This window comes from Diabrotica undecimpunctata, chromosome 7 (genome assembly GCF_040954645.1).
Source record: "Diabrotica undecimpunctata isolate CICGRU chromosome 7, icDiaUnde3, whole genome shotgun sequence".
Lineage (NCBI taxonomy): Eukaryota > Metazoa > Arthropoda > Insecta > Coleoptera > Chrysomelidae > Diabrotica > Diabrotica undecimpunctata.
Window position 1 is genome coordinate 93,717,296 of NC_092809.1, and position 18,243 is coordinate 93,735,538.

General features: G+C 32.7%; 3 protein-coding genes across 3 annotated transcripts in view; all 3 read right to left on the minus strand.

The window, feature by feature from the left end:
* Positions 1-18,243, minus strand: part of sli (slit guidance ligand) — a 138,739-nt gene that overhangs the window by 49,518 nt on the left and 70,978 nt on the right. The window contains exons 13-14 of the mRNA XM_072539113.1: positions 6,972-7,043; positions 6,605-6,768 (exon numbers count right to left, since the gene is read on the minus strand). Of these exons, the coding sequence (XP_072395214.1) occupies positions 6,605-6,768; positions 6,972-7,043 (236 nt within the window). The remainder of the gene's footprint in view (positions 1-6,604; positions 6,769-6,971; positions 7,044-18,243) is intronic.
* Positions 9,172-13,347, minus strand: LOC140445595 (uncharacterized). Its single transcript, XM_072537771.1, has 2 exons — positions 12,214-13,347; positions 9,172-12,127 (listed from the first exon to the last, which is right to left on the minus strand). The coding sequence occupies exon 2, from the start codon at positions 11,946-11,948 to the stop codon at positions 9,417-9,419; it is 2,532 nt and encodes an 843-aa protein (XP_072393872.1). The 5' UTR covers positions 11,949-12,127; positions 12,214-13,347; the 3' UTR covers positions 9,172-9,416.
* LOC140445596 (uncharacterized) lies at positions 13,373-16,718 on the minus strand. The gene is made up of 2 exons (XM_072537772.1): positions 16,413-16,718; positions 13,373-16,326 (listed from the first exon to the last, which is right to left on the minus strand). The coding sequence occupies exon 2, from the start codon at positions 16,145-16,147 to the stop codon at positions 13,616-13,618; it is 2,532 nt and encodes an 843-aa protein (XP_072393873.1). The 5' UTR covers positions 16,148-16,326; positions 16,413-16,718; the 3' UTR covers positions 13,373-13,615.

The window sequence follows — 18,243 nt, forward strand, 5'->3', positions numbered from 1 at the left end:
GATGATTCAGAGGATGAGGTCGATTTAGATTTGGATTAGTATTAATTAACGAGAAATATCTTAGATTTAATGCTCATTTGTTTTTTTAGTACTGTACGTACAGTACATTTCAGTTATAATCTTCTTGAGTATTTTATGTATCTATATTTATCGTGCCGTATAGGGTGAACTACCTGCATTTTTTTTGTATACATGTATTTACTAGGTATTAGATATTTTTTATAGAATTAATTTGTTTTTTTGTTTATTCTCTTATTTAACTCAGTTAAATTATTGAGTAAAGCTATCGCCAAACTATAACACACCTACCACTGTGACGACATGAGCGGCATCGCTGCGCTCCGTAAGACCAAAGGTCGTGGCATATTATCGAGCACGTTGCGTTTCCAGCACATAGTGTTTAGTTTCCGAAAAATATAATTTAAATGGTTTTAAATATGAACAACGCACACTGTCCGGAACATAGGTCGTAACCGGTTGGTAAGGATAATGTGCATTAGATGTCCGTCGTTCTCCCCTTGTTGTTTATTTAGGAACTTCTTTGATTTTGATACAGAGTATTTAAAAAAATAATTTTCGAGGCTATTTTGTCATTTATGCATGTGTTTTTATTGCTTTGTGACAATTAATCACGGAAGTGATAAACAATTAGGACTTCTGTACGGAAGTGATACCTCTTCTTTTTAAAAATACTTTTTGGTTTGATATGTATGGCTTCGTTAAATGTAGTATTTTGTTTTTTAACTAAAGGTGAAATTAAATTTAAAACATATTTAAACTGAATCCTATTCCTTCTAAAATAATTGTTAAATCTATTAATTATTATTAAATTCCTAATTGTTTATCACGTCCGTGATTAATTGTCACAAAGCAATAAAAACACATGCATAAATGACAAAATAGCCTCGAAAATTATTTTTTTTAAATACTCTGTATAAAAATCAAACAAAGACCTAAATAAACAACAAGGAGAAAACAACGGGTATCTAATTAACATTATCCTTACAAACCGGTTACGACTCGTTACGCAGCCGTCGGCATCAGTAAAATATTGTTTTCGAATATACTGAACAAGTGTCTGAAACGCAATGTTCCGGACAGTGTGCGTTGTTCATATTTAAAACCATTTAAATTATATTTTTCGGAAACGCTATGTGCTGGAAACGCAACGTGCACGATAATATGCCACGACCTCAACACTGCATTCTAACTGTGACTTCTACTTTAGTGGACAATAATCGAGCTAACATATGGTTAGGTATAATGTAAACTTGGTATGATACACACGATTCAGTTAAGGAAGGATAGACAGATGGTTCAAACATGTGCATACCAAACGGAAAGAAAATAGAGGATTGTAACATTGACTACCACAAGAGTATGGAAGCTGATATTTTTGAAGATTGGTTTGAAAATTCACTGATTCCAAATTTGAAGCCAAATAGTTTAATAGTGCTTGGCAACGCTGTTTATCATTCCCAACAGCACACTAAGATACCAAATATATCTTTAAAAAGAGCTAAACTGCAAAGTATTTTAATGGAAAATGATTTGAATTTCGAAGATTTTTATACAAAAAAAACTTGTTGAAGATCTACTCACGACGCAACTTAACAAACCATACGCAATTGAAAGTATTATGTATATAATACTAATTAGTTAAATCACTTAACAGAAAAAAATGAGATCAAATGTTTTCCTGAAATGATTTATCAATTCTAAATACAAATAAATCGTTAAAACCGTCTATGAGGTTAGAACGGTGGAATCTTTTTAGTTGCTTTATCTATGCCCGAAAAGAAGTTTACTTTTTTATATTTTTTATTAATTTTAGACGGTGAAGATGATGCTCAATTAAAAAATCAACCTGCGGTATTACTGATATTTAATAGATAATAAGTTTCTAATTGGTAAGCACAATGGTAAAAATTGGAAAATACGGAATAATTTTTAATGTTGAAAGTATTAACTTCTAGCAAGATATCTATCCAAAAGTATAGTGATTCGTTAGAAAACAAAATGAAAATGAGGTGAAAAATTAAATATTGTCAAAAAATCCGAAAATACATCGTCGGGTGATTTTCATTTTACTTTGTGAACCGCATACACGGGATACATTAATTATAATAGTAATGAAATTTCCATTAACGTATATTTCGGATTTCATTTACATTATAAAGACAATATGATTCTAAACTGCAGCAAATTTTTACAAATATCTGTTAAAGTGTTTAAGAAAAAATATTAATTTAGTCGTTGTAATTAAAGACAAATATTGTTTGAACGAAATTTGCAAAAATCGCATTAACGATAAAATAAGAAGATTGTTCTGTAAACCACAATAGTTTGTATGAAAATTTCTTAATTAGTTTTGATTAATTAGCTTCTCTTACACATTTAGCCCCAATGGTTTATTAATCAGTCAAACTATCAATCATAGACTTTCACTAGATAACCCAGACAATCATCGATTTCACGTAAAAATCTTATAAATTTTTTTTTTTTTGACTAGAAAACGTTTCTTATACATTTTAGAGAAAAATGGTTTAAATAAAAGTTGTAGATCTTAAAAAGTTCTTTAATTTACTAGTTTCTAAATTTAAATACATAAACAATTGACAGAGATATAATTGCAGATATATTTTTAATTGCAAAAAGCTCTTATTTTTGCAGTAATTTATAAATGTTAATAATTTTTTTTTGAATAATGATATGTTTTATAACTGGTCGAAATTATGGCAATAAATGAGTTATTAAAGCAATTGTGCAAAATTTCAGTTAGATCGACCAAATAGTTTTAAGTTATACAATTTGTTTATCTCGAAGAACGATTATTTAAACAACTGTACTTGCCTAAATTGTGACTCTAGGGGTATGTCACAGATCGCAATGGATTCTTTGAGGCTTCAACTTTAAGATATATTAAAAAAATTCCAACATTTTTTAAAATTGTTATTAAAAAACCGTTTAAAAAGTGGTTGACTTTTTAGCTTATAAACATTTATAATTATTTCGGAAATTCATATTGTACATCTAGGTACATGCAGGCATTCAAGGTACGCATTTCGCCTTGTCATAAAACTTTTAGATAATTTCATTCAAACGTGTTCTTTCGAAATGTCTTTCCTGTTGGAGACTAAGACCTCAAAATTATCAGTCACCTTTGAGGGCTCTTCCCGATCTACGAATATCCAAGGTTAAACCATTTTCTTGCGTTGGCGTCGATTTTGGGGGTCCTTTTATGATAGGAGCCAATAAGCTTAAAAATCCTAAACAAACCAAAACATATATTTGCCTATTTGTATGCTTTGCCACTAAGGTTTGCACTTAAGAATTTAGAACAGAGGCATTTATAGCCTCATTCAGACGTTTTATAGCACGTCGAAGTCGTAGCTCTGTTGTCTATACTAATTGCGGAACGAATTTTGTAGGCGCTAAATCCTATTTAGAAAACATTAAGTCACATTTTCATAAAAACGACGTTATTACATGGCATTTAAATCCTCCTTCAGCTTTCCATTTTGGTGGATGGTTTGAAGCGGGTATAAAAAGCGTAAAAACACATTTGTCTAGAGTCATAGGCGAACAGGTTTTAACCTATAAAGAATTCAATACATTACTCATATAAATAGAGGCTGTCTTTAATAGTCATCCCTTGCGTTCTGTCGGTAATGATCCAAATGATTTTTCAACATTAACACCTGGACATTTTCTAACACTAGAACCTTTAAAGATAATTCCCGATCTGGATTACACTGATATTCATTTAAATAGACTGTCGTTGGTAATTGCTGTAATGACTTTTTAACTTAACGACTTAAAGGTTTCTTAATAACAATTTTGATAAAATGTTGAAATCTTACAAACTATTTTGTTGATCTAGCTGAGATTTAGCACACTTCAATAACCCATTAATTTTTATAATTTCAAGTAGTTATATTATATGTCGCTATTTAAACAACAAAGTTATTACCATTTGTAAATTACTGCAAAATAAGAGTTTTTTGCAATTATCTCAGTCAATTCTTTTTGTATTTTAATTTAGAAACTCGCAATTTAAAGAACTTTTTAAAATCTACAATTTTCATTTAAACCATTTTACTCTAAAATGTATAAGAAACGTTTTATAGACAAAAAATGATTTTTTCATTTTTTATAATTGAGGAGCCAGGGGGAAAAACAAACAAATTTGGTCAAAATTGAGATGACGAAGTTTTCTAGTGATGAATACAATTACAGTTCTTTTATTACAAAGGTTAAATGAAACGGTATACTGGGCGCGCTGGGAGAAAATAACGGTCAGGGTCCGATGGCGCCTCCTATCTGTCTCAACAGGTCGGGTCGGGTGCAGCATTTCTGTGATTCTCTTTCTTAGTTTAGCGAATTCGTTGGTGTGTTCTAGTTTGCCAGTAGATCCTATTTGAACAATAGTAAAGTAGTGAGTACATACTGATTAAAATGGAAAGTAGTGGTAGCGATTGTAGTAATGTAGATGTGGGGACTGCAAAAAAGAAGAAGGCCGTGTTCGTGGCGTTATAAAACTTCTGAGAGCCACCACTCATAAGGTAGGTCAGATTGCAAGTGCCAACGTTTTTGTTGTTTTGGAAACGCCAATGAAGCCGAAAGTTATTTAGGTGGTCTGATAACCGTTCTCTCAGTTATGCGTCGACGAATTGAAGTGGGTACAGGTACACCTAATCTTGCTTCTTATTCCTATCGTGTTAGGAGTGGCCCTGATGGAGACTTTCATGATGTGCAAGTATGTTTCAAAGTATTCTTATCCATTCATGGAATTTTTGCTTTCCGAGTGCAAAGAATTCGAGAATCACTGGCCTTAACTGGCACTGTACCATTAGACGGTAGAGGAAAACAAGGAAATAGGCCCCATAAAGTTTCTGAAGATGCTATCGTCAAAGTAACAGAATTTATTGCTTCCTTGAAAGAACAAAAATCGCATTACTCCCGGAAAAAAAGTAATAAAACTTATCTCCCTGAAGAACGCAACATAACTAAGTAACATAGTATGTACTTAGAAAAAAATCCCGATAATACATCCCGATATTCCAAATCTTGGAGAAATTACAAGAAAAAACAACGAGAAACAACTTTATCTTGCGAGAAGTGGAAAATTTTATTCTGTGAAAAGAAAATATCGAAAATTGTCGTCAAAGGCAATCGATACCGAAGCCATAACCATAGACTTCCAAAAAAATTTACCAACCCCTAATGTGACCTCAAACGATGTCTACTATAAACGGCAACTTAATTTTATAAGCTTTAATGTACATGTATTGGCCGATTCTACCTCTTTTCTACTTATGACGAATCGGTAGTAAAAAGGGGGCTGACGATGTGTGTTCGATGATTCATCACTTTGTGTATAACGTACTCAGTACGTATCTCAGGTTCAAAATTTGATAATATTTTGCGACTCTTGTGGCAAAATAAAAATTATACAGTTTTTCGGTTCCTTTATTCCCATTTATTTTTCCTATCAGAGGACATTCCTATCTAGAGTTCGACTTAGACATGAGTTTAATTAATGACAAAGCCTATAAGGAAACTCCGAATGATTGGAGAGAAATCCTCCGCAACAGCAGAGTGAAACCGAAACTGTTCGAAATTGTGGACTGTGGAAAAGATATCATTTCTCCAACAAGTATCCCAAAAAATGCCCAATGCCTACGAGACCTATTCGGGTGTTGGAAATCAGGAAAAATGCCCCTCAATTTATCTTCCACAAATGAAACCCGAAAAGAAATTTAAGGAAAGCTCATAATATCTCAACTCCGAAAGGTACGAGCCACAATCATCCCGAAGCTTTGTACAATGGCCCACTTCCGGTCAAAGCTGCTAAGTTACAAGATCTTCTCCACTTGACCAAATATTTGGAAAACGTAAACTCTAGAAAGTTGTACACTGATTTACAAGGTACTGAACAGGAGGAAAGTCCGGAGGAAGAAACATTTTGTGACGCAGAAGCTTGAAGGTACTGGGGAAGAACGTTCATGGTCCATGCCGGCACACATATTTTTTTGTCTTCTTTTGGTTTTTCCTCTGTAAAAATATCAACGTACCACTGAAAAAATTTACCGATATATATGGTTGACTTAAAACAATTTGTTTCAGTTTGAAACATTAAATTTTCAATGAAAACTGTTTTTGTGGAATCAGAATCTTGTTCCCCCTGACTCTTCAATTGTTTTGAAAATCAATTGTAATTCTTTAGGGATTTGTAATCAGCTATCCCTCATATACACTTTAAAATCTTCAACAATTTGTATAACATTTTTACGTGAAATCAATGATTTTTCCACAGACTGGAGAAATAGTGTTACTCCAGAAGTAATTTTCAGCCAGTCTATAATTTTATAAATACAAAATTATTGCAACTCACTATGTAAACGAAGCAGATTCATCTATGGGCTTAAAAAGGCGTACATGCAGTATGGTAATATTGTTCTATTTGTTAGATTTAAGCCTTATCCTAAAAAGTTTCCAGAACAAGCTTCGTAAAAGCAAACATTGACAAATATTAATACTGAATAAAAATGAATGTTAAATGAGACACCGTTACCACTTATTATAGTGGAAAGGTGCTTACCCTTACATTTAAACTTTTCGTCTTTCAACGATTCTATTCTTCTTCGTTGCATTCGTTTGGGCGTTTCGCATCTCGCCCCAGACGTTTCTATCGGATTTTTATGAAGATACTCTGCTAACCATTTTAGATTACAGTCACAAATGAAGGGATTCCTCGCCAGATGACTAAAATATACCATAAATGTTTCATAAAAGATTCGTAAACTACATAAATTTTTTGTCTTAAAAAATATTTTACTATTAATTATAATCATCTTAGTACAAATTATATCTGGTTATATAGTTTAGTTAAATAACATTAAACTAAACTAAGTGATTATGTAATAATCATATCATATACTTTATTAATAAAGTTTTTTTGTACTTACAGTGTCTGAATACTTCGTAGTGAATCAAAACTTCCATTTGCCAGAGACTGAATGTTATTGTCGTATAAAGATCTGCAAATAAAATAGTGTTAACCTTTAACTACTGACGTGGATGTTTCAGGACGTAGTTTCTGACATGCGGTATGTCATACCGTTGCCTATTCTCCTCTGTTTCAATATGAATTTGTCTTATATCAAATAGAGAAAAACTGCTCATCATAACAAAACTAAAATCAACAAATAAGGGATAGTTAACAGCATTAGCTAAAAATCAGAGCTTCTGCCGGATATAACTCAAAAGTAAATCTGAAACTCGTACTCGTAGTGATAGAAGCTATAAAACTTAAAAGAGAAATACCACTAAAACGGATTAAAGAATTATTTAATCTATGACTTGAAAATGGAATAATGCCATCTCAGTGGAACAACGCTATAACAATCCTTCATTGCCAAATGCATGAAAGGTAAACTGGACATCTATCAATCAAGGGAACAAGCAGGTTTTAGAAAAATTTACGGGACAAATTATCATTTTTAAGCACTTCACGTCCTGATAGAAGTGGGTGGAATTAATATCTTAGCCTTTAGAACTAACATCAGTAATAGCAGCACTGGAACAATACATACAGATACATAAAGCTCATAGAATTTTTTTTTGAAGAGAAGTATTGTCAATACCTTCTCTTCAAAAAGGGAGGCAGGGGAGATCTGAAGAACTATAGGCCAATCTCCCTGCTGTCCCAAATGTACAAACTATTTATGAGAGTAATAACTAACAAAATCCACAAGGAAAATAATTCCTGTAGCTGGCTGTATACCACGTATAACAAAAGAGGTTATTCTTTGTATGTGGGTATATTTTATTTTATAAAAACCCTTAAAAGGGCAACATTACAAGCACGAACGTTTTCGGAACAACTGTTCCATCATCAGGTTAAAATGCCTAAAATAAGTATAAACCATTTAGTTACAACAAACGTGGTTTAAAATTTTGACTAAGGTTAAAAACAATGAAATGGTTATACTTACAGGTTAACATGCCTGAGCCACCAAAATATTTGGGTAAAAACCCTTTAAATTTAAAAATGTTACCGAAGAATGTACATGATGTTTATAATATTATATGATGTTTAATATTTTAATTAGATTTTACTTCAGGTAACATACACCCATGCTTAAATGAGTTCCAGTGTCCGGAGAGTACACCTCTTCAAACGGACTACGGTTGGCAACTGATTGATGAAATACTCATGAGCGGTGTCAGAAACAAAATGTCAATGAACCATGAAACAGTGTTAGTTAAACATTATATTACTACAGCCAAAAGATTAAAAAAAAAAAAAAACTGTGATGATATTAAAATGATAACAGTAATCCAGGTATTGGAGTTTAAAAATTTCTCTATAATTATTTAATATTGGATGTAAAAGATGTAAATTACTGGTGTTATTGAAGGTCATGTATAAGAAGATGACGTATGTATTAGGCAGCTTATTTTACTCTTTATCGTATGGAGTGTGGTCTAAAAGGTGTAATTTGTGAAGAATTAGCTGAAATATATGGAAATGTCCTTTTATGTTGCTAACATCTAGGACAAGGAAGAATAATTAGTATATATTTGTAGCTAATGTAAGACTTTTTTTAAGTAGATGAAATTGTTTAATACTGCTAGTATCGTAAAAAATTTTTTAATATAAGTGAGTCCAATAGTTTGAGAAAAAATGATTGAAAATCTTCCGGCTGAAGGAATTAAAGTTATAATTTATGTGATTAAATTTAAAAATTTTATGGAAAGACTGAGATCCTCAGAGACCTGGCAGGAATAACAGTAAATGGAATGACTAAAGAATAAAGGGGAATGGGTTAAAGGGAAATGAATGAGTTAATCAACAAAATTAGAGATGATAGAGGTCCTTCATGCTTAAAGCATCTAGCACCCTGAACAAAATATATTTTGGTTGTGTTAAAATCTGATACATAAAAGTTTGAAATTTTATTTGTGAGTATGGTGTAGTAAGTTGTTGACTAAGAGAGGGGGGAGCAATGGTTGATTAAAGGTTTAGGTAAAGTGGGAGAAAGTGAATTCTGATGAATTGCTGGATTGTGTTTAAATGTTTACTGAGTTTGGAACTAATGGGTGGATGGTAGATATATGAAAAGACAGAGAACTAGCAAAAGAAAAAAAAAAAAAAAAAAAAAAAAAAAAAAAAAGAATGGACAGGAATATGGTGCAAAAGTGAAGATTGTAAAATAATGAAATAGTGAGGTATAAAAGATATGATGTTAACAATAGGGGGCTGAAAAATTCTTTGGAGGGAGTGTTTTGACAGTAGTGTAGAGAGGATGGTTGTTTTTAAAAACAATAATTGTTGAGAAGGATTAAGGTGTTGACATTTATAGAGGAAAGACAGATGAAGAAGATGGGGTAAATTTGAGAAGTGTGGGTTATGAAAAGAGTTGTCGGTGTAAGGGTTGAAAGTCACGGTTGAAAGATACATGGCGATTAACGCAGTTGGGGCTTCTTTGCTTTTCCTTGACTATTTCCAAGTCTTCATATAAATCTAATTTTAGAAAATTTTTTTGGGGTATATTATGTAACAAAGAGACGTCTTCTGGTATGTTGAGGGTATGTTTATGTTGTGCAAGATGTTGTGAGAAGGTGGAAGTGTTCTCTTTTTTAGTGTGTTCTTGGGAACGGGAAGTTAGTGATCTACAGGTTCTACCTATATATGTAGCATCACAATCAGAGCACTGTAATTTGTAAACACCACTACGATCCATGTAGTTGATGCAATCTTTTGAATTGGTTAAACATTGTCCTAGATTGTTCAGGACTTTAAAAGAAATGTGGGTATTCTCAACAGATCTTTTTAGAATATATCTGATATCTCCAGAAAGACGTTCTTGAAGGTAAGGTAAGGAAGCATAATGAGGTTTAATGGACAAGTCTCTGGGGAACGCAGCCTCTCTCAAAAGTTTGAGTTGTTTTTTATTAATAAGTTTGTTAATGAGGTTGGGGTCATACCCATTGTTGGATGCTATTTGTTTTAGAATATTGAGTTCTGTTTGGTAGTTAGATTGTGATAGTGGGATTGTTTCTAGGCGGTGAATATAACTATGGAAGGCTGCATATTTATGTGACATTGGGTGGTTGGAAGATAAAGGTATGATATGATCGGTTTGTGTAGGTTTCCTATAGATACTGAAATCGAAATGGTCGTTTAATCTGGTAATAGTAAGGTCGAGGAAATTAATTGATTGAGACGACTCTAGTTCCATGGTGAACTTTATATTTGGGTGGATTTGATTTATTTTGGAGAGTAATAGATCAGCTGAATTCGAGTTACCTGATATGAAGACTAAACAGTCATCAACATATCGAAACCAATGGAGGATTTCAGGATTTTTCATAATGTGTGTGGATTCTAAGTGATCCATAAATATATCAGCTAGGAGAGGAGAAAGGCAACTACCCATGGCTAAGCCATCAGGTTGTCTGTAAAATTTACTATTGAAAACAAAAAAGTCTTGAGCTAGACAAGTTTGTAATAATTGAATAATTGAGTTAGTGGTAGACATAGTGATAGAATTTGCTCGTAGAAGAGAGTGGACCAGATTAATAGTTTCTTGTTTGGGGACTGAAGTAAACAAATTGCTGACATCAAATGAAAGCATTGTGATGTTGGGATGAAGATTTATTTGTTGGAGATTGTTGACTAGATGAATTGTATTTTTGACTGAAAAGCGAGGGGTGAAGTTCGTCATATTGTTAATGAGATTCAATATGAATTTTGACAGGATAGAAACGGGAGTGTTTATAAAACTAACAACAGGACGAATGGGAATTCCCTCTTTGTGTATCTTAGGTAAACCATACAATCTGGGTGTTAATGGGTTGCTAGGTATTTTATAATATGGAGCATCATGTTCTGACAAAAATTCTGTGAAAAGTTTATTGGTAGCTTTGATTTTATTAATGAACTTTTTTGTTGGATCTTCGGGGAGTGGAGTGAAATTGTTATCTGAAAGAAATGTAGTGACCTTGTCGTTATATAACTTCTGATCAAGAATGACTAGACAATTGCCTTTGTCTGCTTTACTAATGATTAAATTATGGGATTTAATTTTGTTTTGAATAGACTTGAGGATATGGAGTTGGTCTTTCTGTTTTTTGTATGAAAATTGTGGAAAAGGAACGTTGAATGAATAATTTTGAGAAGTAGAAGGTAGGTTGATGGATGATGAGTTGTGGGATGTGTTAGATGTTGTGTTGGTAGTAGAGATATTGAAAGAAGTAGAAGTTGATGGGAAATTTTTGTTTTTGAATTTGAATATGGTTTTGTAGCAGGAGTTTCTAATTGAAGTTTTTTGGTTTAGAGGGACTGAGAGATTCTGTATGATAACATCTAGCTCAATGGAGAGACTCTGAAGGTCCTTTTCAGAAACCTTCCTCGGAATTGAGTATTTGAGACCTAGATTCAATAAGTCGAGTTCATTTTTATCAAAAGTTACGGAGGATAGATTTTTGAGCCTAGGGTGAAATTGAAAATTAGAAAATTTAGTTTTGTTCTTGTTACTGTTATTATTTTGTGAATTAGATGCATTATTAATGAGTTTATTGAGTTTAGATTTAAGTTTACTGAATTTAATAGAGGTTACACTGTCCATTTTGTCCTGAACATCATTCAAGAGGTTACTTAAGTTATCAAAACCTATGGATTCAAGTAAAAAGTCATATGTTACCTTAAGTTTACAGTTTAAAAAGTTAAGTTTTCCATAATGGTTGCAAATCTCCTTCTTTAAGATTTTTAGTTGAAAGGTGTTCCTTAAGGTGGTTGGAACATTTCCTGGTGTTTTAATTCTACAAAAGGTTGGAAAAACTTTGTAGTTGATACATTGTGAGATGAACCATATATCCAACTTGAGAGTACATCTTTTAGTGGCTAAGCGCATGTATTGAAGAGCCAAGTTGACCATACCGTCAATTAACAAAATCCACAAGGAAAATAATTCCTGTAGCTGGCTGTATACCACGTATAACAAAAGAGGTTATTCTTTGTATGTGGGTATATTTTATTTTATAAAAACCCTTAAAAGGGCAACATTACAAGCACGAACGTTTTCGGAACAACTGTTCCATCATCAGGTTAAAATGCCTAAAATAAGTATAAACCATTTAGTTACAACAAACGTGGTTTAAAATTTTGACTAAGGTTAAAAACAATGAAATGGTTATACTTACAGGTTAACATGCCTGAGCCACCAAAATATTTGGGTAAAAACCCTTTAAATTTAAAAATGTTACCGAAGAATGTACATGATGTTTATAATATTATATGATGTTTAATATTTTAATTAGATTTTACTTCAGGTAACATACACCCATGCTTAAATGAGTTCCAGTGTCCGGAGAGTACACCTCTTCAAACGGACTACGGTTGGCAACTGATTGATGAAATACTCATGAGCGGTGTCAGAAACAAAATGTCAATGAACCATGAAACAGTGTTAGTTAAACATTATATTACTACAGCCAAAAGATTAAAAAAAAAAACTGTGATGATATTAAAATGATAACAGTAATCCAGGTATTGGAGTTTAAAAATTTCTCTATAATTATTTAATATTGGATGTAAAAGATGTAAATTACTGGTGTTATTGAAGGTCATGTATAAGAAGATGACGTATGTATTAGGCAGCTTATTTTACTCTTTATCGTATGGAGTGTGGTCTAAAAGGTGTAATTTGTGAAGAATTAGCTGAAATATATGGAAATGTCCTTTTATGTTGCTAACATCTAGGACAAGGAAGAATAATTAGTATATATTTGTAGCTAATGTAAGACTTTTTTTAAGTAGATGAAATTGTTTAATACTGCTAGTATCGTAAAAAATTTTTTAATATAAGTGAGTCCAATAGTTTGAGAAAAAATGATTGAAAATCTTCCGGCTGAAGGAATTAAAGTTATAATTTATGTGATTAAATTTAAAAATTTTATGGAAAGACTGAGATCCTCAGAGACCTGGCAGGAATAACAGTAAATGGAATGACTAAAGAATAAAGGGGAATGGGTTAAAGGGAAATGAATGAGTTAATCAACAAAATTAGAGATGATAGAGGTCCTTCATGCTTAAAGCATCTAGCACCCTGAACAAAATATATTTTGGTTGTGTTAAAATCTGATACATAAAAGTTTGAAATTTTATTTGTGAGTATGGTGTAGTAAGTTGTTGACTAAGAGAGGGGGGAGCAATGGTTGATTAAAGGTTTAGGTAAAGTGGGAGAAAGTGAATTCTGATGAATTGCTGGATTGTGTTTAAATGTTTACTGAGTTTGGAACTAATGGGTGGATGGTAGATATATGAAAAGACAGAGAACTAGCAAAAGAAAAAAAAAAAAAAAAAAAAAAAGAATGGACAGGAATATGGTGCAAAAGTGAAGATTGTAAAATAATGAAATAGTGAGGTATAAAAGATATGATGTTAACAATAGGGGGCTGAAAAATTCTTTGGAGGGAGTGTTTTGACAGTAGTGTAGAGAGGATGGTTGTTTTTAAAAACAATAATTGTTGAGAAGGATTAAGGTGTTGACATTTATAGAGGAAAGACAGATGAAGAAGATGGGGTAAATTTGAGAAGTGTGGGTTATGAAAAGAGTTGTCGGTGTAAGGGTTGAAAGTCACGGTTGAAAGATACATGGCGATTAACGCAGTTGGGGCTTCTTTGCTTTTCCTTGACTATTTCCAAGTCTTCATATAAATCTAATTTTAGAAAATTTTTTTGGGGTATATTATGTAACAAAGAGACGTCTTCTGGTATGTTGAGGGTATGTTTATGTTGTGCAAGATGTTGTGAGAAGGTGGAAGTGTTCTCTTTTTTAGTGTGTTCTTGGGAACGGGAAGTTAGTGATCTACAGGTTCTACCTATATATGTAGCATCACAATCAGAGCACTGTAATTTGTAAACACCACTACGATCCATGTAGTTGATGCAATCTTTTGAATTGGTTAAACATTGTCCTAGATTGTTCAGGACTTTAAAAGAAATGTGGGTATTCTCAACAGATCTTTTTAGAATATATCTGATATCTCCAGAAAGACGTTCTTGAAGGTAAGGTAAGGAAGCATAATGAGGTTTAATGGACAAGTCTCTGGGGAACGCAGCCTCTCTCAAAAGTTTGAGTTGTTTTTTATTAATAAGTTTGTTAATGAGGTTGGGGTCATACCCATTGTTGGATGCTATTTGTTTTAGAATATTGAGTTCTGTTTGGTAGTTAGATTGTGATAGTGGGATTGTTTCTAGGCGGTGAATATAACTATGGAAGGCTGCATATTTATGTGACATTGGGTGGTTGGAAGATAAAGGTATGATATGATCGGTTTGTGTAGGTTTCCTATAGATACTGAAATCGAAATGGTCGTTTAATCTGGTAATAGTAAGGTCGAGGAAATTAATTGATTGAGACGACTCTAGTTCCATGGTGAACTTTATATTTGGGTGGATTTGATTTATTTTGGAGAGTAATAGATCAGCTGAATTCGAGTTACCTGATATGAAGACTAAACAGTCATCAACATATCGAAACCAATGGAGGATTTCAGGATTTTTCATAATGTGTGTGGATTCTAAGTGATCCATAAATATATCAGCTAGGAGAGGAGAAAGGCAACTACCCATGGCTAAGCCATCAGGTTGTCTGTAAAATTTACTATTGAAAACAAAAAAGTCTTGAGCTAGACAAGTTTGTAATAATTGAATAATTGAGTTAGTGGTAGACATAGTGATAGAATTTGCTCGTAGAAGAGAGTGGACCAGATTAATAGTTTCTTGTTTGGGGACTGAAGTAAACAAATTGCTGACATCAAATGAAAGCATTGTGATGTTGGGATGAAGATTTATTTGTTGGAGATTGTTGACTAGATGAATTGTATTTTTGACTGAAAAGCGAGGGGTGAAGTTCGTCATATTGTTAATGAGATTCAATATGAATTTTGACAGGATAGAAACGGGAGTGTTTATAAAACTAACAACAGGACGAATGGGAATTCCCTCTTTGTGTATCTTAGGTAAACCATACAATCTGGGTGTTAATGGGTTGCTAGGTATTTTATAATATGGAGCATCATGTTCTGACAAAAATTCTGTGAAAAGTTTATTGGTAGCTTTGATTTTATTAATGAACTTTTTTGTTGGATCTTCGGGGAGTGGAGTGAAATTGTTATCTGAAAGAAATGTAGTGACCTTGTCGTTATATAACTTCTGATCAAGAATGACTAGACAATTGCCTTTGTCTGCTTTACTAATGATTAAATTATGGGATTTAATTTTGTTTTGAATAGACTTGAGGATATGGAGTTGGTCTTTCTGTTTTTTGTATGAAAATTGTGGAAAAGGAACGTTGAATGAATAATTTTGAGAAGTAGAAGGTAGGTTGATGGATGATGAGTTGTGGGATGTGTTAGATGTTGTGTTGGTAGTAGAGATATTGAAAGAAGTAGAAGTTGATGGGAAATTTTTGTTTTTGAATTTGAATATGGTTTTGTAGCAGGAGTTTCTAATTGAAGTTTTTTGGTTTAGAGGGACTGAGAGATTCTGTATGATAACATCTAGCTCAATGGAGAGACTCTGAAGGTCCTTTTCAGAAACCTTCCTCGGAATTGAGTATTTGAGACCTAGATTCAATAAGTCGAGTTCATTTTTATCAAAAGTTACGGAGGATAGATTTTTGAGCCTAGGGTGAAATTGAAAATTAGAAAATTTAGTTTTGTTCTTGTTACTGTTATTATTTTGTGAATTAGATGCATTATTAATGAGTTTATTGAGTTTAGATTTAAGTTTACTGAATTTAATAGAGGTTACACTGTCCATTTTGTCCTGAACATCATTCAAGAGGTTACTTAAGTTATCAAAACCTATGGATTCAAGTAAAAAGTCATATGTTACCTTAAGTTTACAGTTTAAAAAGTTAAGTTTTCCATAATGGTTGCAAATCTCCTTCTTTAAGATTTTTAGTTGAAAGGTGTTCCTTAAGGTGGTTGGAACATTTCCTGGTGTTTTAATTCTACAAAAGGTTGGAAAAACTTTGTAGTTGATACATTGTGAGATGAACCATATATCCAACTTGAGAGTACATCTTTTAGTGGCTAAGCGCATGTATTGAAGAGCCAAGTTGACCATACCGTCAATTAACAAAATCCACAAGGAAAATAATTCCTGTAGCTGGCTGTATACCACGTATAACAAAAGAGGTTATTCTTTGTATGTGGGTATATTTTATTTTATAAAAACCCTTAAAAGGGCAACATTACAAGCACGAACGTTTTCGGAACAACTGTTCCATCATCAGGTTAAAATGCCTAAAATAAGTATAAACCATTTAGTTACAACAAACGTGGTTTAAAATTTTGACTAAGGTTAAAAACAATGAAATGGTTATACTTACAGGTTAACATGCCTGAGCCACCAAAATATTTGGGTAAAAACCCTTTAAATTTAAAAATGTTACCGAAGAATGTACATGATGTTTATAATATTATATGATGTTTAATATTTTAATTAGATTTTACTTCAGGTAACATACACCCATGCTTAAATGAGTTCCAGTGTCCGGAGAGTACACCTCTTCAAACGGACTACGGTTGGCAACTGATTGATGAAATACTCATGAGCGGTGTCAGAAACAAAATGTCAATGAACCATGAAACAGTGTTAGTTAAACATTATATTACTACAGCCAAAAGATTAAAAAAAAAAAAAAAACTGTGATGATATTAAAATGATAACAGTAATCCAGGTATTGGAGTTTAAAAATTTCTCTATAATTATTTAATATTGGATGTAAAAGATGTAAATTACTGGTGTTATTGAAGGTCATGTATAAGAAGATGACGTATGTATTAGGCAGCTTATTTTACTCTTTATCGTATGGAGTGTGGTCTAAAAGGTGTAATTTGTGAAGAATTAGCTGAAATATATGGAATATAACGACAAGGTCACTACATTTCTTTCAGATAACAATTTCACTCCACTCCCCGAAGATCCAACAAAAAAGTTCATTAATAAAATCAAAGCTACCAATAAACTTTTCACAGAATTTTTGTCAGAACATGATGCTCCATATTATAAAATACCTAGCAACCCATTAACACCCAGATTGTATGGTTTACCTAAGATACACAAAGAGGGAATTCCCATTCGTCCTGTTGTTAGTTTTATAAACACTCCCGTTTCTATCCTGTCAAAATTCATATTGAATCTCATTAACAATATGACGAACTTCACCCCTCGCTTTTCAGTCAAAAATACAATTCATCTAGTCAACAATCTCCAACAAATAAATCTTCATCCCAACATCACAATGCTTTCATTTGATGTCAGCAATTTGTTTACTTCAGTCCCCAAACAAGAAACTATTAATCTGGTCCACTCTCTTCTACGAGCAAATTCTATCACTATGTCTACCACTAACTCAATTATTCAATTATTACAAACTTGTCTAGCTCAAGACTTTTTTGTTTTCAATAGTAAATTTTACAGACAACCTGATGGCTTAGCCATGGGTAGTTGCCTTTCTCCTCTCCTAGCTGATATATTTATGGATCACTTAGAATCCACACACATTATGAAAAATCCTGAAATCCTCCATTGGTTTCGATATGTTGATGACTGTTTAGTCTTCATATCAGGTAACTCGAATTCAGCTGATCTATTACTCTCCAAAATAAATCAAATCCACCCAAATATAAAGTTCACCATGGAACTAGAGTCGTCTCAATCAATTAATTTCCTCGACCTTACTATTACCAGATTAAACGACCATTTCGATTTCAGTATCTATAGGAAACCTACACAAACCGATCATATCATACCTTTATCTTCCAACCACCCAATGTCACATAAATATGCAGCCTTCCATAGTTATATTCACCGCCTAGAAACAATCCCACTATCACAATCTAACTACCAAACAGAACTCAATATTCTAAAACAAATAGCATCCAACAATGGGTATGACCCCAACCTCATTAACAAACTTATTAATAAAAAACAACTCAAACTTTTGAGAGAGGCTGCGTTCCCCAGAGACTTGTCCATTAAACCTCATTATGCTTCCTTACCTTACCTTCAAGAACGTCTTTCTGGAGATATCAGATATATTCTAAAAAGATCTGTTGAGAATACCCACATTTCTTTTAAAGTCCTGAACAATCTAGGACAATGTTTAACCAATTCAAAAGATTGCATCAACTACATGGATCGTAGTGGTGTTTACA